The sequence below is a fragment of the Hypanus sabinus genome, chromosome 8 (genome assembly GCF_030144855.1).
Source record: "Hypanus sabinus isolate sHypSab1 chromosome 8, sHypSab1.hap1, whole genome shotgun sequence".
NCBI classification, from domain to species: Eukaryota; Metazoa; Chordata; class Chondrichthyes; order Myliobatiformes; family Dasyatidae; genus Hypanus; species Hypanus sabinus.
In genome coordinates this window covers 82,875,204-82,901,925 of record NC_082713.1, presented here as the reverse complement: position 1 = coordinate 82,901,925, position 26,722 = coordinate 82,875,204, and the positions used below count along the sequence as shown (strand labels likewise).

At 41.4% G+C, this 26,722-nt stretch overlaps 2 protein-coding genes across 2 annotated transcripts in view; both read right to left on the bottom strand.

Moving 5' to 3' along the window:
* The window catches only part of LOC132398276 (uncharacterized), a 1,154,100-nt gene that overhangs the window by 631,225 nt on the left and 496,153 nt on the right, over positions 1 to 26,722 (bottom strand). The gene's annotated exons all lie outside the window — the stretch shown is intronic.
* Positions 1 to 26,722, bottom strand: part of LOC132397863 (sodium- and chloride-dependent neutral and basic amino acid transporter B(0+)-like) — a 116,106-nt gene that overhangs the window by 78,961 nt on the left and 10,423 nt on the right. Inside the window, exon 3 of the mRNA XM_059976619.1 lies at positions 25,634 to 25,765. Within this exon, the coding sequence (XP_059832602.1) occupies positions 25,634 to 25,765 (132 nt within the window). The remainder of the gene's footprint in view (positions 1 to 25,633; positions 25,766 to 26,722) is intronic.

Here is a 26,722-nt window from a genome sequence, read left to right as displayed (position 1 = left end):
CCTTCTGAAACTCCAAGTACACAATATCAACTGATTCTCCTTTGTCTGTCCAGCTTGTTATTTCTTTTAAGAATTTCAACAGGTTTGCTGGGAAGATTTTCCTTAAGGAAACATAATGATTTTGGCTTATTTAATTATATGCTCGAAGTACCCTGAAATCACATCCTTAACAATCGACTCTAACATCTTCCCATCACTGAAGTCAGACTAGCAGGCCTATGATTTCCTTTCTTTGGCCTCTCTCTCAGTCCTTGATGGGTAAGGTAACAGTTGTAATTTTCCAGTCCTTTGGAACTATGCCAGAATCTATGATTCTTGAAGATCATTAGTAATGCCTCCACAATCTCTTCAGCCAACTTTTTAGAACCATGGAGTGTACACCTTTTGGTTCAGTTGACTTAGCTATCACTAGACCTTTTAGTTTCCCAAGCAGCTTCTGCCTAGTAATGGAAATTTCCCTCAATTTTGCCCCCTGACACTGTCAAATTTTCAGCATACTGTTGTTGTCTTCCACAGTGAAGACTGATACAAAATACTTATTCATTCCATCCATCATTTCTTTGTTCCACATTACTACTTCTACATTTCGCAGTCCAATAGCTACGCTCGCTTCTCTTTTACTCCTTATATATCTGAAGACATTTTGGTATCCCCTTTAATATTATTGGCTAACTTATCTTTATATTCCATCATTTCCCTCTTTGCCTTTTTTTACTTGCTTCCTGTTGGCTTTTAAAATATTCTCAAACAAGAGGTAGCCGTAGTTAAAATCATCGACTGTTATAAAACCAGTCAGCCTTCGTACTGCAGGACGGCTTTGATGATATCAACTGGAATGTCTTTCATGATGAGGATGTCTCTGAGTTCATGGATGGGGTCACAAGTATCATTTGGAAGTGCATCGAGGACATTATCCCCTAGAAATCAAACAGGGTCTATCCAAACCAAAAACCCTGGATCAATGGTTCTGTGCGAGCAGCACTTATCATGGGGCACAGAGCTTACGTTGCCAGTGACCATCAGGAACTTAAATGCTGCTACGATCTGTGCAAAGTCATCAAGGCAGTAAAACAACAATATAGGGACAAGACCCAGACACAACTCTCCACCAACAACACACGGAGCTTATGGCAAGGTCTGCACACCATCGCAGACTTCACAGCCACATGCAGTGAGTGATGTTTCCAACATCCCTGCCTCTTTGCCAGATGAGCTAAACCTCTTTTACTCTCGGTTTGACGTCGCCAACATTGAGCCCCTGAGGAGAGCCGCCGAAGAGACTAGCACCTTGGTCATCTCTGAGGCTAAAGTACGCAGGTGTTTCCAACGAGTGGACAGTCAAAAGGTTGTGGGACCAGATGTCATCTCAGGGTGGGTACTCAGTGTGCACGGCCCAACCGGCAGGTGTGTTTACAGAAATTTTTAATCTCTCCCTCACTTCTGCCCCTCTTGACCCTCAACACAGGTGTCCCTCTAGGCTGTATACTAAGCCCCCTCCTTTACTCTCTGTATACCCATGACTGTGTTGCCACCCACAACTCCAATCTGCTAATAATACTACTACATGATTGTCATTGGCTTAATCTCAAATAATAATGAGGCAGCCTGCAGAGAAGAAGTCATCACCTTGATTCAATGGTGTAAACAAAACAACCTCACCCTCAATGACGCATAAACAGTGGAGCTGGTTGTGGACGACGGGAGGACTGGAGACAGGCTAACCGCTATTGACATCAATGGATCTGGGGTTGAGAGGGTGAACAGCTTTAAGTTCCTCACCATGCACATCACTGAGGATCTCACGTTGTCTGTACATAATGGCTGAGTGGTAAAAAAAAGCACAACAGCGCCTCATTCACCTCAGATGGTTGAAGAAATTTGGTATGGGCCCCCAACTCCCAAAAACTTTTTACAGGGGCACAATTGAGAGCCTCCTGAATGGCTGTGTAACCCTCAGGCTGGCCCAGCTCGCGTTCGTCTAGGGGAATCAGCCTTCAGCCCTGCCAAACTGGTTAATCACCTTTGTGTGAATGTTGTGCCATGTACCCCCAGTTACAAACCCACAACGCAAAATACCAGACAGTACACCATATGCAATTAAATGATAGAACTTTATGAATGTTAATCTGAATATAGGGTTAGTAATGAAAATAAAAAAAGGGCCTAAGTCAAGTCAAAGTCATGGAGCTCACGTAGTCATTCTTACACCATCGGTCTGCTCCGAATGTCACCGACCTTCAGACTCTCAGATTCCAGTCCGCTCCATCCGGTGGTCTACCAGCTCTCTCCACAAACGTCTTCCCTCTTCATTTCTTCTCGGCAAAAGGCTGCGAAATACAACATTCTTCCAGATACACAAGCCAAAACAACAGTCTCCGACTGGCTAACAGGCAAATGACTGTCTGTTATCTCCAGCCATAACCCAAACATTGCTGCTACAGAGAAACCATTACCTCAGCGGAGAACATTATAGAGAAGTCATTACATTAGCCTTAGCAGTGAAACATTACAAAGAAGCAGTTACATTCTTCCCCCATCAAATTTAGTCTTGTCCTCATGATGAGATAATTCGCCAACCCTTCTTGCAAAACACAAAGCCCAATCCGGCTGTAAAAGGCTCCCTAAGACAGTAGAGATCAAAGGTCAATGGGCAACCTTGCCTCGCGCCCAGACATCAGATAATATGACGAGTACCCCGTAGTTTCATTTCGGGTACAGTTGTAACAATGAACCAGACGCCCAATATGCTGACTCTACCTGCTCTTCTTGCTGATCTCCAGGGTCCCGAGCATTTCTAGCAAGGTTTGATTAAACCTCTCATGCTGGGGGTCACCTTGCGGGAAATAGGGCGTGGTCCTCAACTTCTCAACTCCAAGCATGCCCAGTAACTCATAGATGAGTCTGCTCTCAGTCCTGTCCTGTAGCTGCCTGGGATGGCCACAATGAACGAAACACTTCTTCCATAACACTTTTGCCTCCATAGTCGCCCTCTGGTCCTTGGTAGGAAAAGCCTGAGTATATCTGGTGTAGTGGTCTGTGATGACTCAGACATTTGCCATGTTGCTGGAATCGGATTCTATGGACAGGAAATCCATACACACCAGGTCCAGGGGCCCTGCACTCCGCAGGTGAGACAAAGGAGCTGCCCACGTAGGCAATGTCTTCCATTGTATACAGCGAATGCATTGTATACAGCGAATGCACGACTTGCAGTAATCTTCAACCTGTGATGTCATTAGGGGCCAGTAAAACTGGTCTCTGAGCAATCCATAGGTCTTTTCCACCCCCAAGTGTCCAGAATCAGTATGAAGTGACTTCAACGCAATCCTCCGATACTTCTCGGGCAGAACCAGCTGGCAATGCCGAGGTCTGGCTGGGGGTGACGTTACCTGTTATAGGATCTGGTTCTTCAACTTCAACTGAGGTTATTCTTTCAGTAATGGCGGCACCGAAACGTGTTTCATCTTCTCTGCCTGAGCCACATCTCCCTTTTCAACCATGGACCAAATAGTGCCAATGGCCGGGTCATCTAGCACTTCCCCAGAGCTCAGTCCCAGCAGATGATTGGTTTTCAGAGCAGTCAGGTTATAGTGAACTTGGGGTATGGCATCATCAGAAGCCCCCAGTTGATCCACTGCTCAATCCAGCCTCTCCCATTCTTCTGCCTTCATGGTGATGGCAAACTGACACATGGCCTTCACCCCAGGGGCAAGAACGCTCTCCCACTCCTCGTCCCTGTCCAGTCCCTCATGTGCCCGTCGAGAGAAAGCATCCGCATGAATGTTCCGGCTCCCTGGCCGGTACTTCAGGTTGAAATCATAGGCGGGCAAGACTATCAACCACCAATGGCCTGTGGCATCCAGTTTTGTCGAGTTCAGGATTGTTGTTAGGGTGTTGTTGTCCGTCCTCACCTCAAAGTTGGCCCTGTAGAGATAGTCACTCAGCTTATCCACCACCACCCATTTCAACGCCAGGAATTTCAACTTGTGTGTGGGATAGTTTCACTCGAAGGGCAACAAACTCTGGCTGACAAACACCACAGACCTCAACTCGATGACCTGATCCTGATACAGGACGCCTGCTAAACCCTCTCGGCTGGCATCCATGTGCAGTACATACGGCAATCGGGGGTCCACAAAAGCCAGCACCTGCGCCTGGGTCAGCAACTCCTTCAGCGACTGAATAGCCTCCTCACATTTTACATCCCACCTCTGTCCAAAGGGCTCCAACGGGCTTAGATATTCTCCAACTCTTGTCCTTTTCTCTCCCTCCCTTTCTTCCCCAAGGGAGGGTAACTGCACAGAAGCTGATTCAAAGGGTGACTCACTTTGGTACAGCCCTTCACAAATCTCTGACTATAACCACAGAACCCAAGGAACGAGTGCAGAGCACCCACAGTCTGGGGCCTTGGCCAAGTGGTCACTGCCTCAATCTTAGCCAGGTCTGTAGCTACTCTGATCCGTGAGATTATATGTCCGACCTAGCTAACAGATGTTTTGCGGAACAGGCACTTGTCCAGGGAAAGTTTTAACCCTTCAGCTTTCAGGCAGCCAAGCACTTTCAGTAGCCTCGATCCATGTTCTTCCAAGGAGGATCCAAATACTATGAGGTCATCCAATGCACCAACATCTCAAGCAACTTCATATCCCCCACCGTCTTCTCCATGACCCACTGGAAGGTTGCAGGGGCTCTTGATATGCCCTGGGTATCCTTTCAAACTGGGAAAATCCCAGGGAACATATAAATGCCGTCTTCTCTTTGTCAGCCTCGCTCATCGGGATCTGGTAATATCCACTCCTCAAATCCAGAACCCTGAACCCTGAACCACTTTGCACCACTCGGACAGGTCAGTGCATCTTCGACCCTCGGGTCCGTATACTGGTCAGGGACGGTGCACCTGTTCAGAGTCCTGTAGTCCACACACATTCCCGTTCTTCTTCCGGGCCACTACTATCGGGGACGCATAGGGGCTTTGGGACTCAGTGATGATCCCAGCTTCCTTCAACTTACACAATGCTGTTGCATGTCTTCCACATCTGCAGGGCCCAGTCACCGCAATCTCTCTCTGAACGAGGTGTTCTCGGTCACCCGGATGGCGTGATGAGAGCTCTTGGAACAACCCACATCAAACTCGCCAATGGAAGAGACAGCTTCGCGCTTCAACATCTTCTCTACCAGCCACCTCTTCCAACCCCGCGGCATCAGGAGTCCCCAAAGTTGAATGACTCAGTGGTCAACTTTCCCCCCTTTTCCAATAGTTTCTCCCCGGTGTGCCTCACAGGGGAACGAGACATTACCATCACTGGGAACAGATGCACCAGAGGCATCCCCCGCTTGAAGGTGACCTCCCTCTTTGTAGGTCACTGCCATCCTGCTTGACTGTACAACTGAGGGCTTCTGCAATTCGGGCCTCACCAGTACCCCGGCAAGAAATCCCTCTCATGGTCACCCGGAGCATCCACTAAGAGGGCTTCACCCTCAAACACTCCAGGAAATCTGGGTGTCCCCATCACTCTCGTTACTTACCTGGGCCATACTACCATTGGCTTCGACTAGTTGAATCACACAGTCCTTCATTTAAATTTGCTATCCAGTCCAATGCTGCCATGCACTTCCTCAAAAACAGCTCGAAACACTAGGTGCACGAACAGTGTCCCCAAAAAGCTCTCACCTGCCTTCTTGCAGGCCCCCATGAGCCTCCTCACAAGAGGGGTGTTGGTCCCACCAGAATTGAAACACCGCCCATCTCAACAGGGTCCAGACAAACCAGCACTAATATATCAATAACCTCGGACCCTCCCACATCAGCCTCTGAGAAATCCATTTTCACTGACAAATAACTGTCGGATGGATAATCATCAGCAGTGATACCCCAAATCTCCAGTGCACTGACTGGTGTCAATGGTAACTGCTTCAGATACCGGTTGTAAAACAAACGGTACAGTAATGTGACCTGCAACCTGGTGTTGAGTATGGCTTTAGCATATATTCCCTCTATCCGTAGCGACACACTGCAGCGTGGTCCCACCAAGCCTTCAGGAATAGAGTCTTTTGCTTTCAGGGGTTCCTTGGTACATTGCTGGAAATGTGTTCCCCCAGAGACACCAGGCCATTCCCTCACTGGGTCTCCTCCAAGTTTCCCGACCCCTCTCCCTGCTTAGATACCCGGGGGCTCACTCTCCAAGAAGCTTCCTGCTGGAAGTGTCTCTCTTCCCCACAGTTACAGCACACACTACTGGGCACCTCTCTTCTTGTGGAACCCCGGCCACTCACAACCCTCTGCATAGTCTGTGCCCTCGGAGGGGAGCAGTTATATCATAAGGAGGGATCCACACCTGCTGTTAACACCCGGGACATTTCATTTTTCAGCTCTGCCACCATCTATTTTACCATTTCTTGGGTTGGGCTGGCCCCTGTCACTTCACCATAAGGGGCTACTACTGAGGACTGTAAGCCGCTGACAGAGTCCTCTTGCGCCTCCAACACCTCCTCCTCCTCCCACACCTCTCTGATCAGCTCAACAAAGGGGGGGGGGGGGCACATTTTACAGGACTGTCGGAGACCCCAAGCAGTCATGTCCTGGGGCTGGGTGCCCTTGGCTATCTGTCCATCCTTAACTTAGCCACCTCCGCCTCCTGAATGATCCACCACCCCTGGCACCACAAACAATTTAGCTGCCTCTCTAGCAGAAAAAGATACGGGGAAAGTTTCTGCCCCTTCTCCTGACACATGAGTTGAAACCCTCCTGGAGCTCTAGTGGACTCCCTGTCCTATCAAAAACACTCTCTAATGCATCTAGATAGTCAGCAAGGGGAATAGAGGGTATTAGTTAATTGTCATGGCTCTCACTACATTGGCTGCCAACCCCTTCAAATTTTCAACCAATCTCTGTTGCTTTTCATCATCAGAGCACTGCTATTCATCCTACAACTGAGAGGTCTGCTCCATCCATGTCCCATACTCCTCTTCCCCCCCCCCCCGGGTGTGGGCGTTATTCCAGAGAAAATTCTTAGCTTCCGGCGTGGACCCACTGCCTAGCACTGGTCCACTTATTCGCCAGGGAGGTAAGAGCTGATGCTAATTCAGAATCCTCACTCTTCACTGGGAGACAGGAACTAATTAAACTTTCCAAATCCAACCACTCTTACCCCTCACTCCTCAGAAACTATAGAACCCTGTCTCTGAAATCTCTGCCCCCAACTGCAGGCAATTCAGGCTGTAACCCAGCCTGCTGGTCTCCCTTCTCCTCCCTGACAGTATGGACAGGCCATGGCCCCGCCTCACCTGGGGCACTGATAGACGCTGGCAGTCCCACCGTCGTTACGTCAGCGCAAGTCTGAACTAAAACAAGGTCTGATCCCGCCATTTTATCAGACTTCTGCGCTACGATTTCACCTTTACCAGCAGCTTTAACCACACTCAAAAATCGAATTAACAATCCATCCGGGGTACGAATATCCACTCCACTCAACACGCACACATTAATTACTGGCAGTCCCATAGAGGCACACAAATGCATCCATATCAGCACAGATTTAAACAGGGCAATCACAAAGCATCCAGTGGAATCAGTCCAGGATGTAGCCCACGCAACCTTAACTCTCAGGCTGGCCCAGCTCGCGTTCGTCTAGGGGAATCAGTCTTCAGCCCCGCCAAACTGGGTAATCACCTTTGTGAGAATGCTGTGTAATGTACCCCCAGTTACAAACCCACAATGCAAAATACCAGACAGTACACCATATGCAATTAAATGATAGAACTTTATGAATCTTAATCTGAACATAGGGTTAGTAATGAAAATAAACAAGAAAAAGGGCCCAAGTCAAGTCAAGGTCATGTTGGAGCTCATGTAGTCATTCTTCCACCATCAGTCTTCTCTGAGCGTCGCTGACATTCGGACCCGCAGATCCCAGTCCACTTCGTCTGGTGGTCTACCAGCTCTCTCCACACTCGTCTTCCCTCTTCATCTCCCCTTGACAAAAGACTGCGAAATACAACAATCTTCCAGATACACAAGGCAAAACAACAATCTCTGATTGGTGAGCAAGCATATGATAGTCCTGTTATCTCTGTCCATAACCCAAACATTGCTGCTACAGGGAAACCATTACCTCAGCAGTGAACATTACAGAGAAGCCATTACACCTGGTGTGGGTTTCAATTGCAGAACTCTGTAGAGAGTGGTGCAGACAGCCCAGTGCATCTGTCGAAGTGAATTTCCCACTATTCAGGACATTTACAAAGATTGTTGTGTAAAAAGGGCTCGAAGGATCATTGCTACCATCTGGGAAATGGTGCTGTAGCATAAAAGACAGGAGCAATTGGCTCCGGGACAGCTTCTTCCACCAGGCTATCAGACTGATTAATTCATGCTGATACAATTGTCTTTCTATGTTATATTGACTGTCCTGTTACATGTACTATTTATTATAAATTGCACATTGGACATTTAGATGGTGACATGACATAAAGATTTTTACTTCTCATGTATATGAAGGATGTAAGTTATAATATCAATTCAATTCAATCCTTTAACTTTCCACTAAATTTTGTTCCACTATATACCCTCTCTTTGGCATTTATGTTGGCTTTGACTTACCTTCTCACCCACTGTTGCATCTTCCTGCATTTAGAAAACTTCTTTGGGATGTATCTATCCTGTACCTTCCAAATTGCTTCCTGAAAATACTGGCCATTGCTGATCCTGACTCGGATCTGGGCCATACCTTCCAAATATCTGGACCTGACTTGCACTACCGTACTTTCCCTTTTCTATTTTCTAATTATGATTTATAATTTAAATTTTTATTATACTTACTTCGATTTGTACTCCAGGGAGCACAAAGCGCAGAATCAAATATCACTGTGATGATTGTACACTCTAGTATCAATTGTTTGGTGACCATAAAGTATTTGTATTTGTAGTTTCCCTTCCAATCAGCTATGGCCAACACTTCTCTCATGCCTCTGTAATTCCCTTTACTCCACTGGAATACTGATACATCTGACTTTAGCTTCTCCTTCTCAAACTTCAGGGCGAATTCTATCCTATTATGATCACTGTCTTCTCAGGGTTCCTTTACCTTCAGCTCCCTAATCAAATCTGGTTGATTAGACAACACCCAGTCCACAAATAAAAACATGAAATGCTGGCAGAATTTAACAGGCCAGACAGCATCTATGGGAGGAGGTAGTGACGACGTTTCGGGTCGAAACCCTTCATCAGGAGTGAAGTAACATGGGATGGGCGGGGGGGATAAGAAGTGAGGTGAGGGATAAAGTAGAGAGCTAGGAAGTGATAGGCTGGAGGGAAATGGGCTAGGGGAAGGTGGAGAATTATGGGAAATAAAAGAAAAAGAAAGGTAGGGCTGAGGGGAGATTATAGTGAGGGGAGAAAAGAGAGAGAAAGAGAACCAGACTAAAATTATAGATAGGGATGGGGGTAAGGGGGGGGGGGGGTAGGGGTATCAACAGAGGTCTGTGAGTTGAATGTTCATGCCGGCAGGTAGGAGGCTACCTAGGCGGGAGATAAGGTATTGCTCCATCGACCTGCCTGTGGCCTCATCTTGACGGTAGAGGAGGCCATGGACAGACATGTCGGAGTGGAAGTGGTCTGTGGAATTGAAGTGTGTGGCCACAGGGAGATCCCGCCACTGCTGGAGGACCAAGCGCCGGTGTTCAGCAAAACGGTCTCCCAGTCTGCGGCGGGTCTCCCCAATGTATAAATGGCTCCTCCCATAGATGCTGTCTAAGTTCTGCCAGCATTTTGTGTTTTTATTTATTTCCAGCATCTGCAGATTCACTTGTGTTACCCAGTCCACAATATCCTTTCCCCTAGTGGGCTCAACCACAGACTGCTCTGAAAAGTCATCTCGTAGGCATTCTACAAATTCTCTCTCTTGTAATTCAAAATCAGCATGAAACTGATTTTCCCAATCTATCTGCATATTGAAATCCCCCATGACAATAGTGTATTTGCCTTTTGACATGTTCTTTTCCATCTCCCGTTGTAATTTGTAACCCACATCCTTTCTACTGCTTGGAAGCCTATATAAAACTCCCATTAGTGCCTTTTTACTCTGTAATTCCTTAACTGTATCCACAATGGTTCTACATCTTCTAATCCTATGTCACTTCTTTCTAAGGATTTGATTTCATTTTTACCAACAGAACTATGCTACCACGCCTGCTTACCTACCTGTCCTTTTGATATAATGTGTATCTTTGGATGTTAACCTCTAAAGTAGAATTTTCTTTTAGCCACAACTCTGTGATGACCACAATGTCATACCTGTCAATCTCTAGCAGCCCAACGAGATCATCTACCTTATCCTGTATACTGCATGCATTGAAGTATAACACCTTCATTCCTGTATTTGTCACCTTGTACTATTGTGTCCCATTACTCTGCAACTCATTCCACTACCTGCAATTTTGCTCTGTCATCTGCCTGTCTTCCTGACAATCTCACTACAAGTTGCCTCTGCTTGTATACCAATTGCCCCAACCTCAGTACCTTCACTCAGTTTCCCATCCCTATGCCAAATTAGTTTAAACTCTTCCCAGCAGTTCTAGCAAGCCTGCCGGCAAAGATATTGGTCTCATTCAGGTTCAGGTGTAACCCATTCCTTTTGTACAGGTCATATCTTCCCAAGAAGAGATCCCAATAATCCAGAAATCTGGAATCTTGCCTCCTGCACCTTTTCCTCAGCACGCAATCATCTGACATATTATCCTATTCTTACTCTCTCCGTCATGTGGCACAGGGTGCAATCCAGAGATTGCTACCTTAGAGGTCCTGCTTTCCAGCTTTCTACCTAGCTCTCAAAATTCCCTCACAAATATCAGGACTGATATTGGTGCCAACATGTACCTAAATGTCTGTCTGCTAACAGTCCCCCTTTAGAATGCTGTGGACCCGATCACAAGACATCCCTGACCCTAGCACCTGGGAGTCATACCATCCGGGTATCTGTTGATTGTCTCTAGTCATCTAACTATGGAATCTCCTATCTCTACTCCACTCCTCTTCACCTCTCTTCTCTTCTGAGCCCCAGCACCAGAGAACTGATCACTGCATCTCCTTCTGGTAGGTCATCCCCCTCAAAAGTACCCAAAGTGGTATACTGCACTTATTATTTAGGAGATCAGCTGCAGGGGTACTCTGTGCCGGCTGCTCATTTCCCTTTCTTCTCTTGAGTCATCTGGTTACCTGCCTCCTGCAACCTACCATCCCATAGCTTCTATCTATCACTTCCTCAGTCTCCTGTTTGAACTGAAGGTCAGAAAGCTGCAGCTCCAGTTCCTTAAGACATCCCTGATGAGCTGCAGCTTGATGCACCTGGTATAGATGCGGTTTTCTGGCAGGCTGTTTGTCTCCCAGAATTCTCATATCTTAGACAAAGAACATAACACTGCTTCTGGAGTTTCTTTACTACACTAACTTTGACCTAACAGATGAGGAATGAAGCCCAAGTCTGATCTCACCAAGCCTGATGAGCCAAAGTCTCTCCATTCTTAACACTGGGCCACTCCAAACACTGAAAACTGCCGCAAAGTGCTGCTTTTCTCATCTTCATCACAGACTTGTCTGAAGTTGCCTCTTCTTCTCTTGCTGACTGATGGCCACAGTTCAAACTCTCATCTTGTAACTCTAGTCATCATCATAAAGTTTTACAAGATTATCATCTTGCAATTCTATTTTCAGAGTAGCTTAATGAAGACAACTGCATAAAGTCATGCTGTCCAGCATTGCTGCTGAATGGTTTGATTTCCAAGAAGAGCAGTAATAGCTTCTTCACATGATGTGAGATTGCAGTTTTTTCATTGTATTTATTTGTTTACTAAGTTAAGGTTGTTACATACAGTGGTGCTAGAAAGTTTGTGAACCCTGTAGAAATTTTTCCCTTTCTGCATAAATATGGCACAAAATGTGATCAGATCTTTACATTGGTCCAAAAACTAGATAAAGAGAACCTGATTAAATAAATAACACACAAAAACATTAACAACACACGCAAAATGCTGGAGGAACTCAGCAGGTCAGAATCGTGTTGCTTGGATTTCCAGCCTCTACAGATTTTCTCTTGTTCGTGACAAAGGTACAATAGTCCATTTACTTATGAGAAAAATAATCCAATACTACATATTCAGTGCCCATAAAAAGTATTCACCCGTTTGGAAGTTCTCATGTTTTTATTGTTTTACTACTTTGAATCAATGGATTTAATCTGGCTTTTTTACACTTATCTGCAGAAGAAGTGTCTTTCATGACAAAGTGAAAACAGGTCTCTACAAAGTGATCTAAATTAGTTACAAATATACAACACAAAACTTGATATGTATCATTAGAAAGTCTTCATTATCATGTAATGTGCTGTCATCTATTTGCAGAGTAAACTTACAGTTGTGCAACTAGTCAAATAATTTGACATGTCATTGATACGTCTTGATACATGTTCAAGGGGATGGTTTAAACAGTTAAATAACAGAAGCAATTACAACAGAAACCGTAGGCACCCATGTGGCTTGCTGCAGACAGCCTGTCCAATATACAGTTTGTGATATAGGGGTGGATGTGGAAATGTACCCAGAAGGGGTGGTGCTCTGCTCATCATCTGTTCTCCATGTTAGGGGTGGCTGAAACTAAAAACGCTGGCTGTAGTTATGAATAGCAATACCTTTCCACTTTAGAAATTGAGAGATGTCTATAGAATAGAATGTCAGGGCATGTCTGGAGCTAGCACTGTGCATAACAGCAAGCAAACTGCTAGTGGTGTACTGCTGAAAATGCGGGCCTATGCGGGAAGCCCAAAAAAAGTAGCCCACAAAATACCACAGGTCTTTTTTTTTTATTAAGTGCAATCATGAACAATAGCCAGATCAGAAATGCTGATCAAGTCAACCAGTCAACCAGATGGTTCACTGCTGCTCAGTGTTAGAACATAAAAAATCATATGTACAATTAAGAAACATTAAAAGAAAGTAGAGACTCTCTTGGTTCTAAATGGAGTAGGTCATATTTTGGCTCTGCCCTGGTCATTTTTCAATTTCCTTATCACCCTTTTATTATGTATATCAGAGAGTCTTTAACACCTTTATATGTTTGAATTCTGAATGCTAATTGACGGAAATGACTTCCAGAGCAAGAAAGGCAGTAGCCAAAGGCAAGGAAACCGGTAATGGAAAAAGGAAGAAAGAAGATCAGCCTATACACCCTCAACTCACTTTGCAAGCTATCTCAAAATTATTGGAAGAACAACTTGACAAGAGATTTGCTGCATTGGAATTAATATTGAAGGAGAATAAAGGAAATTGCTAGCACTTGAAAAAGAGAATGAAAAACAGCAACGGCAAATTTCAGAGCTTACTGAAGCTTGGAAACAGAGAGATTCCAAACTTTGGAAAAGAAATTAAATTCGACTACCCATACATTGGAGCAGTATAAAGCCAAGATTGTTGATTTGGAGAGTTGTAGTCACAGACAGAATTTGCAAATAATAGGACTCAGTGAAGACACTGAGAGCAGGGACCTTACTAAATTTTTTTCTCAATTCTTAATGGAGGTCTTTGGCTTGGAGGTCTTTGCCTCCCCTCCAGTACTAGACCGTGCGCATTGGGTATTAAGACCAAAACCGTCGAAAGAGTAAAAACCCCATCCTATGATTCTTCAATTTCACTATGTGAGTACTAAGGAGCACTTAATTCGAATTGCTTATTGGAAAGGAATCATTGTACATCAAAATCTTAAGTTTTGTCTGGTTGAAGATTATTGTCCTGAGGTAATGCAAGAAAGACTGCGTTTTAAATCTGTGATGACAGAATTGCATCAAAGGAGCTTTCGACCAGCACTGTTATACCCTGCCCACTTAAGAGTTGTTTTACTCAATAAATTGTTTAAATGATTTAAATCCATGGACAATGCAGAGTAATTTCTTGAAGAACAGCGTTTGAGCTCGGATGTTTATTTAATTTACTGTTCCTTTATGTTTTTATAGATCTTGTTTATTAGTTAATAACCAGTTTATAGATTCAGACATTTTAAGTTTGTAGAACTTTGCCCTTGGACTGATGCTTTTGGTACTTTGTTTTGGCTTATGTTTGTTCTATGTTAAAGTTCCCTTCCTTTACTTCTATTATTTTAATTTTTTTATTTTTAATAGTTCATTTTAGAAAATTATTAAGATTCTGACTTGGTGGTTATTTGTTTTTTTCTTGAAATATTATTGAGATTGTACTCTGTTTCATTTTTTAAGACCTTGTCTTTTAAAATGGTCTGTGAAGGATTGTTTTTTTTCACTTGTGTTTTGCATTCCCGTTGCAATGTTTTGACTATGGGGTGTTTTTTTGATTTTTTTAAAAATCTGGAGACTTGTCGTCAAGAGAGATGGGGGTTGGGTGGCTTTTAGATAGTTTTCTGTCTGCCTGTTGGCTAGATTTCGTGGCTTTAGGGAGGGAGGTCGATATTTAGTTTAATATTTTTCATTTGGGCTGACTTGAAACTACAAAAATGTCTGTATTGTTGTAACTTCCAATTCCTCTTTAAACATATTTTTCCACTTCCTGATTCATGAGTTTCCTATGCAATTTGGTTAACCCTTTACATAACATATGGCATATTTAAGGAAAATGGATAATATTATTAACTTTGATATTATTTTTGTGTATTTTCACTAATAAATACTGTTGAAAGTAGTATCACCAGACTCCAACGGACACTCCTATCTTTGCTGGTAAGACACCCAGTTACAGGGTTCGTAACAATTGATAAAAAATATTCTAATGCTCCCAATTTTGTGCTTTATAAAGGAAGAGTTGAACTTCAGATGCAACGTAGTTTGTTATTAACATCCCCAATTGAAAATCAATTACTTAAAACCAACAGTCAATTTTATATACATGGTGTTAAATTGAGTAACTTATTGACTAAACAATTGGAAGCTGCTTTGGCGAAATGTCAGATTAATAAAGTTTGTAGAGGGGATAGTATTTTGATGGTAGATCATGATGAAATTAATAAATCTTTTCAAGAATTTTATACTAATTTATATCAATCAAAATTTCCTGATAATCCTACCATGATGCATGAATTTTTAAGGAAACTGAAGATTCTAAAATTACCAGCTGATGAACATTTAGCAGTAGATGCACCCATTACAGAAGAGGAAATAAAGCAATTTTTTTCGATGAACCCTGGTAAAACATCTGGTCTGGATGGGTATACAGCTGAATTTTTAAGATCTTTTTCAGATTTACTTTCTCCTTGGTTACTTAGAATTTTTAAAGAGGCTTTATTTGTAGGTAAATTACCATAATCCTTTTATGAAGCATCTATTTCTGTAATTCCTAAAACAGATAAAGATCCCACTGAATGTGTATCATACAGACCAAAATCTTTGTTGAATGTGGATTCCAAAATCTTTTCCAAAAAGCTAGCAATTAGATTAGAGGAGTTACTGCCTCAAATTATCTCCGAGGATCAGAGAGGATTTATCAAAAATCGTTATTCACATTTTAATTTTAGGAGGTTAATGAACATTGTATACGTTACTTCATCTAATACTCCAGAATATATTATTTTGCTTGACGCTGAGGAGGCGTTTGACAGACTTAAATGGGAATATTTATTTAATATGCTTCAGAAACTTAGTTTTAGCTCAAAATTTATATCTTGGATTCAATTGATATATTATACACCTTTGCTGTATTTAACAATAATCAGATCTTTTAGGCTTTTTTGAGATACTAGACAGGGCTGTCCTTTATGCGCTTTACTATTTCATATTGCCCTCAAGCCCTTGGCAATTGCTACTCGTGATTCACCTAATATATTTGGCATTATTCATGGGAATTGGATGCATAAAATATCACTATACGCAGATGACCCGTTATTATTAATTCTAACCCAGAGAAATCCATTCCTGCAGTAATAACACTACTTGCTCAGTTTAGTAGTTTTTCTGGTTATAAATTGAATCTTGATAAGAGTGTGCTTTTCACATTAAATATGCAAATTCCAATTTATAGACAATTACCATTTAGATTGGTTACTGATTATTTTAGTTATTTGGGTGTTAAAATTACTAAGAAGCATAAGGATCTATTTAAAGTTAATCTTTTACCCTTAATTGATCATGTTAAACAACTGTTTACTAAATGGTCCCCATTGTCCTTATCTTTGATTGGTAGAATTAATGCTATTAAGATGATTATTTTACCTAAATTTCTGTATCTATTTCAGGCAGTATCAATTTTTATCCCTAAATCTTTTTTTTGATATTATTGATTCTAAAATTTCTTCATATATATATATATATAAAACAGAATAGAAATCCCAGGTTAAGTAAAAAACATTTATAGAAATTAAAAAAGGAAGGCAGTTTGGCTTTGCCGAATCTTAGATTTTATTATTGTGCAATTAATATTCGATATTTAACGTTTTGGACACAAGAGTTGGATAAAACTCAATATCCACAATGGACGAACCTCGAGTGGAAGTCTGCACAGGGGTTTTCACTGGCTTCTATTTTAGGAGCTGCGCTTCCCTTTGTACTTACTAAATTGAATAAATGAATGATAAACCCAATAATCAAACATACAATATGAATATGGTTTTAATTTCATAAACTTTTTGGATTAAATATATTTAGCCTGTCAGGTTCTATTATATCTAATTTTTTCTTTCAACCTTCTAGAATTAATCAAGCTTTTCTTTCATTGAAAACAAAGGGAATAACATGTTTTCATGATTTATTTAGGAATGATTGTTTTATGTTTTTTGAACAGCTGTCTAATAAATATAATTTACCTAGATCACACTTTTTCAGATATTTACAAGTTAGAAACTTTCTGAACGCTACTTTACCTACCTTTCTGATATCGCATCAAATTGAAGTTACAGAAAAAAAATAGATTTAAACCCCTATCAGAAGAGTTTAATAGCAATTATTTATGATCTGATTATGAAAATACATCTAGGTACATCTGATAAAATTAAGAATGAGTGGGAAAGAGAACTTCAAATATCTTTATTTACAGAGAAATGGGAGAAAATTCTTCAACTAGTTAATACTTCAATGTGTGCCAGACATGATTTGATACAATTTAAGGTGGTTCATAGGCTCATATGTTCAAGGATAAGTAAGTTTGTTTTTACCGCCATATAAATCCTGTTTGTGATGTAACTCTGAAGTAGCTTCCTTGACACATACGTTCTGGTCTTGACCTCTTCTAGGAGAATATTGGAAAGATATTTTTGATATTATTTCAGTAGTTCTGCAGGTTGATTTACAACTTCATCCTGTTGCTGAAATGTTTGGGCTACCAGTGATAGACTCCAGTTATTTATCCTCATCAGCTTGTCATCTAATTGTTTTTGTTACATTAATAGCCAGAAGATCCACTCTACTTAAATGGAAAGATTCCAATTCCCCTACCACATTTCAATGGTTTTCCATATGATAGCGTGTTTAAATTTGGAAAAAATTAGGAGCAGTACTATGGATCCTTCAGTTAAATTTGAAGAAACTTGGAGGCCAATATTTTCAATATTTGAAAATTCAATATTTTCATATGATGTGAGTTGACCCTTTCTGAATCCTTTTTTAGTAATATTTTGCTCATGTATAAAGGAGTGGAATTAATGACAAATTATAATTTTAACTGATGAAATATAGCAGCCCAATCTTTGTTTATTTTTGGTTAGCTTTTTTTTAGTTTAGGTGTTTTTTTTTCTTTTTATAAAATAACTTTTTCATGGTTGGTTACTAAGAGATTGGGAGGCTAAACCCCATTTGTTACTTGGAATCTGTGTCTGTACATGTTAACTGCTATTAATGTAATCCTGATCTCTATGCATCATCATTATTGCTATGTTTATTAATTTGAAACTTAATAAAAAGATTGAAAAAGAAAGAAAAAATAGTAGATTCTGGAGTCAGGATGATCATGATGAAGTCTGCTGGAGAGAGACATTTATACATGTCTTGTCCTCCATAATACAGAGAGGTTGAAATATAAGGTTACAGAGTGACAAAATGTGGCAGGAGCACTTGGAACTAATCCCTACCGGGAGAAAAGAGCACCTGCTCTTTCTGTACTGTTCTCCAGCAGTTTAAGGACTAAGTCCAGCCTGAACATAACTCACAAGTGCTCTTGAAAGTCAGGTATGAACCCCACCTTCCAACAAACAAGCATTGCCATCCTGGTCCCCTTCATGATAGCTTATGAAGAAGCATGTGACTTCCCTCCCAGAAATGATAGGTGTTTGTGCACTCGACTCTTGAAGACTTGGACCCCATCATCGCAGATGTTACCAACCACAACATCTGGAAGGCTGTTCCAAATTCTGATAACACAGTGAAGGAAGGTTCTATCCAGTGTGTAGATTCTCGTATCAGGCTTAGAACCAGCATGAGCAGGCATCGATAAACTTGATAATATGGTGCGCCATCTCTGATGAGATAAAGACAGCATGGCGCAAAGGTCTGCAGGGTTGTGGCTGGTGTGCATTTTGTATAGCACAGTAGCTGCAGCAACCTGTCGTCTGTGGTGTAAGCTACTGATGGCTTACTTCTCATGAGCTGTGGCTTCACCTACACCTATAATCCTGAGAGCCTTTCTTTGAATGAATCAAGCTGGCTGAGGACACTCTGTGAGGCATTCACCATGATACTTCATACCTGGGCTTTGTAAACCGTGGCTCTGCCCTCTTTGTCTAGTTTGGATGCTACTTTCTGCAGAGCTTCTGTTACGACCAAACAGAGAATGTAGAACAGTACAGTACAGTAACAGGCCCTTTGGTGCACAATGTTGTGCTGGACCAGTTAAAAAAAAATTGAAAAACCTGAAAATAGTCCCCCCTACCAATGTCCATATCCCTTCATCTTCCTCATATTCATGTGCCTATCTAAATATCTCTTAAAAGCCACTACTGTATATCCCTCTACCACCAAACCAGGCATCCTGAATAACAAAAACTTACCCCTCACATCCCCCTTTGAACCTACCCCCTCTCATTGCATGCCCTTTGGTATTAGACATTTCTACCTTGGGCGACAGATACTCTCTGTTCATTCTATCCATGCCTTTCATAAACTTCTAAATCTCTATCAGATCTTCCCTAAGCCTCCGGCACTCCAAAGAAAACAATCCAAGTTTGTCCCATCTCTCACAATTGCTCATGCCCTCTGAACCTCTTCTGCACCATCTCCAAAGCCTCAACATCTTACCTACAGGTGGGGGGGGGGGGGGGGTCGACCGGAACTGTACACAGTAATTTGAGTGTGGCCTAACAATAGTTTTATAAAGTTGCAACTTAACTTCTTGATTTTTGAACTCAGTGCCTTGACTGATAAAAGCAAGCATTCAATAAGCCTTCTTAACCAGCCTATCAACCAGTGTAGCAACTTTCATGGAGCTATGAATTTGAACCCCAAGATTTCTCTGCTCAGTAACACTGTTAAGGATCTTGCCCTTTACAGTGTACCTTCTCCTTGCATTTATGCTACCATAATGCAACACTTCACAGTTATCTGGGCTAAACTCCATCTGCAGTTTCTCTGAGTTAATCTGTACTGTGCTGTATTCTTTGCCAGTCTTTTAGACTGCCCACACCTCCACCAATCTTGGCGTCATCTGCACACTTACTAACTTTTCATCTTGGTCATTTATATACATTATAAACAGCAGAGGTCTCAGCACAGATCCTTATAGAACACTACTAAATACAGACCTTCAGCTTGAATGTCCCATCTACCACTACCCTCTGTCTTCAATGCATAAGCCAATTCTGAAACCAAGCATCCAATTTGCCATGGATCCCATGCGTCCTATTCTTCTAGATCAGCATCCCATGAGGGACTTTGTCAAGCACCTTACTAAAATTCATGTAAACAACATCCACTGCCCTGCCTTAGTCAATCTCTTATCACCATCTCAAACAACTCAAAGCTGGTAAGACATGACCTGCCATGCACAAAACCATGCTGTTTCTCCCTCATTAGGCTTATAGGTTCTATCCCTAAGAATTTTCTGCTGTAATTTCCTACAACTGATGTGTGACTCACCAGTCTACAGTTCAGTTTCCTGGCCGGAATCATTACCCAACACCAAGCCCAGTACAGCCCCGTCTCTTATTGGACCATCCATGTATTGATTTAATAAACTCTCCTGGATACATTTTACAAATTCTATCCCAACTAAACCTCTTACACTAGGAAGGTCCCAGTTTATATTAGGGAAGTTGAAATCCTCCATGTCCACAAATCTAATTTTACACATTTTTAGAATCTGTTTACATATCTGTTCCTCAATATCCTGGTGGCTATTGGAAGGGTCTGTAGTACAGTCCTATCAGTGTGATTCTTATTGCTGAGTTCTACTCAAACGGACTTGTTATCTGAATCCTCCATTATGTCTCCTCTGATATTGTTCCTGATTAGCACTTCTCTAAAACTTCAAAAACCCCGGAACATTAATCACCTTGCCTTTCTCTCAACTAAGTTTCTGTAATGACCACAACATCATAGTTGCATATACTGATCCATACTCTTAAGTTCATCATAATACACCTAGCATTAAAATTCACCCCACTTCAAACAGTCCGACATATCAAACCTGTTATTTTGGTTTTGCCTTTCAATACTTTCCCTGACATCTACCTTTCTGTCTGATCCTTCACTCACTGAACTGGTGCTCTGGTTTCCCCTTGCAAAACTAATTTAATCCTTCCCAAATAGTATTAGCAAACCTCCTGGCCAAGATACTGGTTTTCCTCCAGTTGAGGTGCAACTCGTCTCTCTTGTACTGGTCAGCCCTACCCCAGAAAAGGTTCCAATGATCTAAGAATGTAAAACCCTGCCCCCACACCATCTCCTCAGCCACTCAGTCTTCCTTGTGATCACCCCATTCACACCTGTACTAGCCTGTGTCACAGGGAGAAATCTAGAGATTACTGCCTTCGAGGTCTTTCTCTTCATCCTCTTTCCTAACTCTATATGCTCACTAAGTAGGATGTTTTCCCTTTTCTGCCTATATCATTGGTGCCAATATGCACCACAACCCTTGGTTGTTCACCCTCCTCCTTGAGAATATCCTGCAGCCACTCCGATACTTCCTTGACCCAAGCACCTAGGAGGTAACACACCATCATGGTGTACCTTTTGCAGCTAGAGAATCTCTTTCCTGTCCCTCTAACTATCGATTCCCCTATCACTACCACATTGCCTGAATTAATGCTTTTTGTTGAGCCACAGTGCCACTAGCTTGGATGTTGCTGCTGTGTCCTGATGGGTCAACCCCCTTCCCCCCACCAGCAATATCCAAAAAGCTAAACTTGCTGTAACTTGTTGCAGAGAGGAGCCCTGCAATGACTTCTTAATCCCTTACCTCTCCTGGAGGTCACCTATCTACTGTCTGAAGCCTGTACTCCAGGGGTGACTACATTTTTAGAAGTCTCATCTCTAAAGTCATCAACCTCCCGGATAATCCTAAGAACATCCAGCTCCAGCTTGAACTCCTTGGCCTACAGATGCTTTTCGGGGAAGCAGTCCACTTACAACTGAGACTAATCAAACCAAGCATAGGATGGTCATTAGAAGTCAACATATTTATAATGCGTGTATATTATTGAGTAATGGAACTTGAGACAGCTGTGACAGCTTACAGGGACAAACTTTATGAGCAGTTTCTAGCACAATATCCCTTCATGGAAGTAATTACACAATCAATACCATGTCAAAATAGAGTGATAATAAAAACTAACATAATCCCTATAGGCATGCTAAACCAAATAAAACATGAAGTTGCACAAGAGCTAGAAATAAACCAAAGACCATAACAATGCTCTGCAAGAAAATAATGAAGATAAGAAGCCTCGAAGTGCTGATGAAAATAGAATTACTTCAACAACTGCTCCACAGCCTGATGGTAAGCAAAACAACACAGACGTAGACTCTCCAGAGAATGTTGATAATGAAGCAGAAATTACAGACAAAATTATTCTAACGTTTAAAATCCCACTATCAGAATACATGAGCAATAACACAATGAAAAGAACCTATGTATAAAAGCAAAACATCAGAATTTGGAAAAAGAATGTCAATAATCTCAATAATATTATATTACCACAATATTTAGGAAAACTTGAAACATCTGAAAACATACTACTATGCAGCATTTGTAGCAGTGGAGTGCAATGGTTCCAGAATAGAGCCACTCACTAATAGTAACCCAAAACTGAGAACACCAAAATGGCAGAAGAGATTAAGAGGCAAAATTGAAACCTTATAGAGCAGAAATAGCCCACCTAATGGAGTTTAAAATGGATAACTGAGCAAGACGGTTAAGAGAAATGGTAAGGAAATATAAGGTCCATAGAGGATATGATCAACCTAACAAAAGCATTGCAGAATTGATAGATAAACTAAAACAAAAGCTTGGTGCATGCAAAGATACAAAACCAGACTAAATAGATACATGAGATGTGCCATATGAAGAAAACAGAATTATCAGTTTATCAGAACAATGAGAAGGGTTTATACAGGACATTGAAACTTAATTTGACACACCAAAATTTCACCAACCCTAGCACAAAATTACCAGCAAAACACAAAAGATAATGAACTTTTAGTCTAATATCTGGTCAAAAAGTAATGTATAATCAGAAGCAAGCTGGATTACAGAGGGAGAGAACATACACAATTGAACACATGCAAACATCTGAAGTTTAGTTGGACAAAGAGGTCCAGGACCTTAGTCTGGGGGATAAAGTTCTCGAGTCGAAGTTTGTAGATTGTGTAATGGTGAATCACCAAGACTGGACTATTTTTATTTTGTCGCACCTCCCTTAGGTTTTCAAATTTACAGTTTGTTTCAATCACCCTGCCATTTAACTGGAGGAGTACAGTTGAGATTCACGAGGATTTTGCCAGTACTCGAGGAACTGAGTTATGTAGTGAAGTTGAGTATGTTGGAACTTTTGTCTTTGGAGCACGTGTAGATGAGGGGTGATCGTATAGAGGTGTATGACGTATGAGAGGCACAGATAGGGCAAATTCATACAGGCATTCTACCAGGGTTGGGGAATGTAGAACTGGAGGTCATAGATTTAAGACGATAGGGAACAAATTAAATAGGAACCCAAGAGGCAACATTTTCACCTGGAGACTCACCAATATATGGAATGAAAGAGTTGCCAGAAGAAGTGGTTGAGGCAGGTACATTAACAACAACTGAAAGGTGCATGGATGTGAAATATTTGGAGGGATATTCACCAAATGTATGTAAATAAGACTAGCTTAGATGGGATTCTTGGCTGATGTGGACTAGTTGGGCCAAAGGGCCTGTTACAGTACTGTATGACTCTATGACCTCAAGAGAGTTTACCATATTTAGATTATGCAGGTTGATTAATACTTTGTTAACAACAGTAACATGAACAATTGCTCTCACTGCTCTCTGTGTCTTTGGAGTACAACATTCCATAAAGATTGTTGCTGAATGTGGGGAGGTGACCACAATGCAGACAGATGCTGCAAGACTCTGGAAGAATTTTAATTTTGTTGAGTTAAATGACTAGTTTCCATAATCAACAGTCACCCTGTTTTCTAGTCAGTAAATGATAGTAAGATACTTGATTAGCATTGGAAGAAGATTGGTCTGGAATCTGTGCTAGCACAAAGACGTGCAACTGACAGGAAGAAATTCAAAGATAGCTGCATAGAAAATGTAACTCCAAATGTCAAATATCATCAGCAATATTCAGTTTAATTGCTGCTCTTAGAAATGAAACTGAATTTGTCAAAAAGATCATCACAAATTTTCTCACATTCCTCCTGCAAGTCCAGAAAAATAAGAGTAAGATACGCGATCTGCATGACACTCTTGCACCAACTATGTTAATGAGCTCAACAATGAAGATGGACAGACACGAGTTACAATCCACACATTTTCTATGTCATTAAGTCATGTTTAAATGCTCTGCCATTCTTTCTGTGCACAATCAACATAGTTACATTTAAAAGAACGTGTCCCAGGCATGTTATCAAAATTTGATCATCTAGCTACACGTAATAATATCAGAAATATTTAGGCTCATAAATCTCGAGGATACAATCTCCAATTCAGCTGTTTTCTGCATCCTGAGTTATACTCAGTGGCCACTTTATTTGGTACACTTGTACACCTGCTTATTAATGCAAATATCTAATCAGCCAGTCATGTGGCAGCAACTCAATGCATAAAAGCATGCAGACATGGTCAAGAGGTTCAGTTGTTGTTCAGACCAAATATCAAAATGGGAAAGAAATGGAAACTAAGAGACTTTGATTATGGAATGATTGTTGGTGCAAGTTGGGGTGGTTTGAGCATCTGAGAAACTGCTGATCTAGGATTTTTGTGTACAACAGCCTGCAATGTTTATGGAGATTGGTGAAAAAAAACAACCAGTGAGCAGCAATTCTGTGGGTGAACACTCCTTGTTAATGAGAACAACCAGAGGAGAATGGCCAGACTGGTTGAAATGGACAGGAGGTCAACAGCAACTCGGTAAGTATTACATCAATAGTCTGCAGAAGAGCATTTTTATGCACAACATTTTGAACCTTGAAGTGCATGGGCTTTAACAGCAAAAGACCACAAATATACACTCATGGACACTTTATTAGGTACAGGAGTTTCTTAATAATATGGCCACTAATTGTAAGTCTGTGGTAATAAAGCTGATTTTGATTGCTCCTTGTAACTACAGTCCTCCATTCAAGGCAATACCCTCACTAATTTCTTCAGCACTTTCTCTGTTGCTACTGTATCCTTCCAGAAATGTGACAACCTGAACTGTACACAATACTCCAAGAACATTGTAGCCAATGTTTTGCACAACTGCAACATGATCTCCAGATGTTTGTCAAGAAGGTCTGGGAAAGGATGAAGTGGCGTTTAGCTAGGTTCATTCTAAACAGTTGTGTAATTTAAGACTTTGCTCTACCACAAACTGAGTAGGGAGCACAAACTGAGATAAATATCAACAGTTCACAGAAGACCATCAACTTGACTGAAACAACTGGTCTTCCCAAAACTTTCTGTACTTCCGCAAATAGCTGTCTGCAAATGAATGTTGTGGACTAGAGCATTTCAAGCTTCAGTATCTCATGTTGATGGACGTGGTAAAGCTCAGAGAAGCCACTGCAGACACTGTAAGGGGAAAAGTAGCTGGAAGTCTTGTGAAACCTTTTGAATTGTGATAATATGCTGATGCAATGTAAATGAAAAATCATGTCTTAGGCCGAAAATGGCACATAGAATGACTCCTGATTACATATCTTTTATTAATAAAGTAATTGTTCTTAAGAACAAAGTAAATCTTTGAAACATAGAGACAATTTAGCTATCTAAACAATTGCATATCAGCTTGAGAGTATCAAGTCCAAATTCAGAACACAGAAAGGAAATATTTCTCTTATTGCTCCTGTATTCGTACTATTTTCACTTGTCTGTGTAAGGTCAACAACTGATCAGGTTGTATACTGATTCAATCCTCACTTACCAAATATAAAGTAATTAAATGATAATACAGTTTGAACACTAATGCTTATTAAATTGTTGCTAAGTTTGTAATGATAAAAAATAGGTTAACCTTGGAGAATTGGCACAGCTTTCCATATCGCAACAGGTCCAAGGCTGGCAAACTGCCCAAAGGAAGATTCCAAGAAGAACATTGGCATCCCAACAAATACCATCATGAGTGTGTAAGGAATAAGAAAGGCACCTGGAAAATAAAGTAAAAACATCACTGTAGTAAAATCAAAGGCTAAAGCAATTTCCTTACTTGTCCATTAGGATTGGATTAAAATTATATCTGAAATCTTCAATAAAATATTCTTGTCTATCATTCATCTGTTTATCTATCACTAAATTTGATCCAATATTCATCTTTATAGTCTTCCATTAAACTAGAAATATTTTTATTATATCTATCCTGGAAGCAAAAAAATAAACTTTCATTTACTGTCATTGTTCCTGTGATTGACAAATGGGATGTGTCCATGTCTCAGCTTTGCTTCAGAGGATACTTCACTCAACGTCATTTACCGCATCACTGAAGTGTTCCTATAACCCACAAACTCACTTTCAAGGACCCTTCAACTCAGGGTCTTCATAGAAACATAGAAAACCTACCACACAATACAGGCCCTTCGGCCCAAAAAGCTGTGCTGAACATGTCCTTACCTTAGAACTGCCTAGGCTTACCCATAGCCCTCTATTTTTCTAAGCTCCATGTAGCCATCCAGGAGTCTCTTAAAAGACCCTATTGTTTCTGCCTCCACCACAGCCACCAGCAGCCCATTCCATGCACTCACCACTCTCTGCATAAAAAACTTACCCCTGACATCCCCTCTGTACCTACCTCCAAGCACCTTAAAATGGTGCCCTCTTGTGCTAGCCATTTCAGCCCTGGGAAAAAGGCTCTGACTATCCACACAATCAATGCCTCTCATCATCTCGTACACCTCCATCAGGTAACCTCTCATCCTCCTTTGTTCCAAGGAGAAAAGCCCAACTTCACTCAACCTATTCTCATAAGGCATACTCCTCAATCCGGGCAACATCCTTGTAAATCTCCTCAGCACCCTTTCTATGGTTTCCACATCCTTCCTGTAGTGAGGCGACTAGAACTGAGCACAGTACTCCAAGTGGGGTCTGACCAGGGTCTTATATAGCTGCA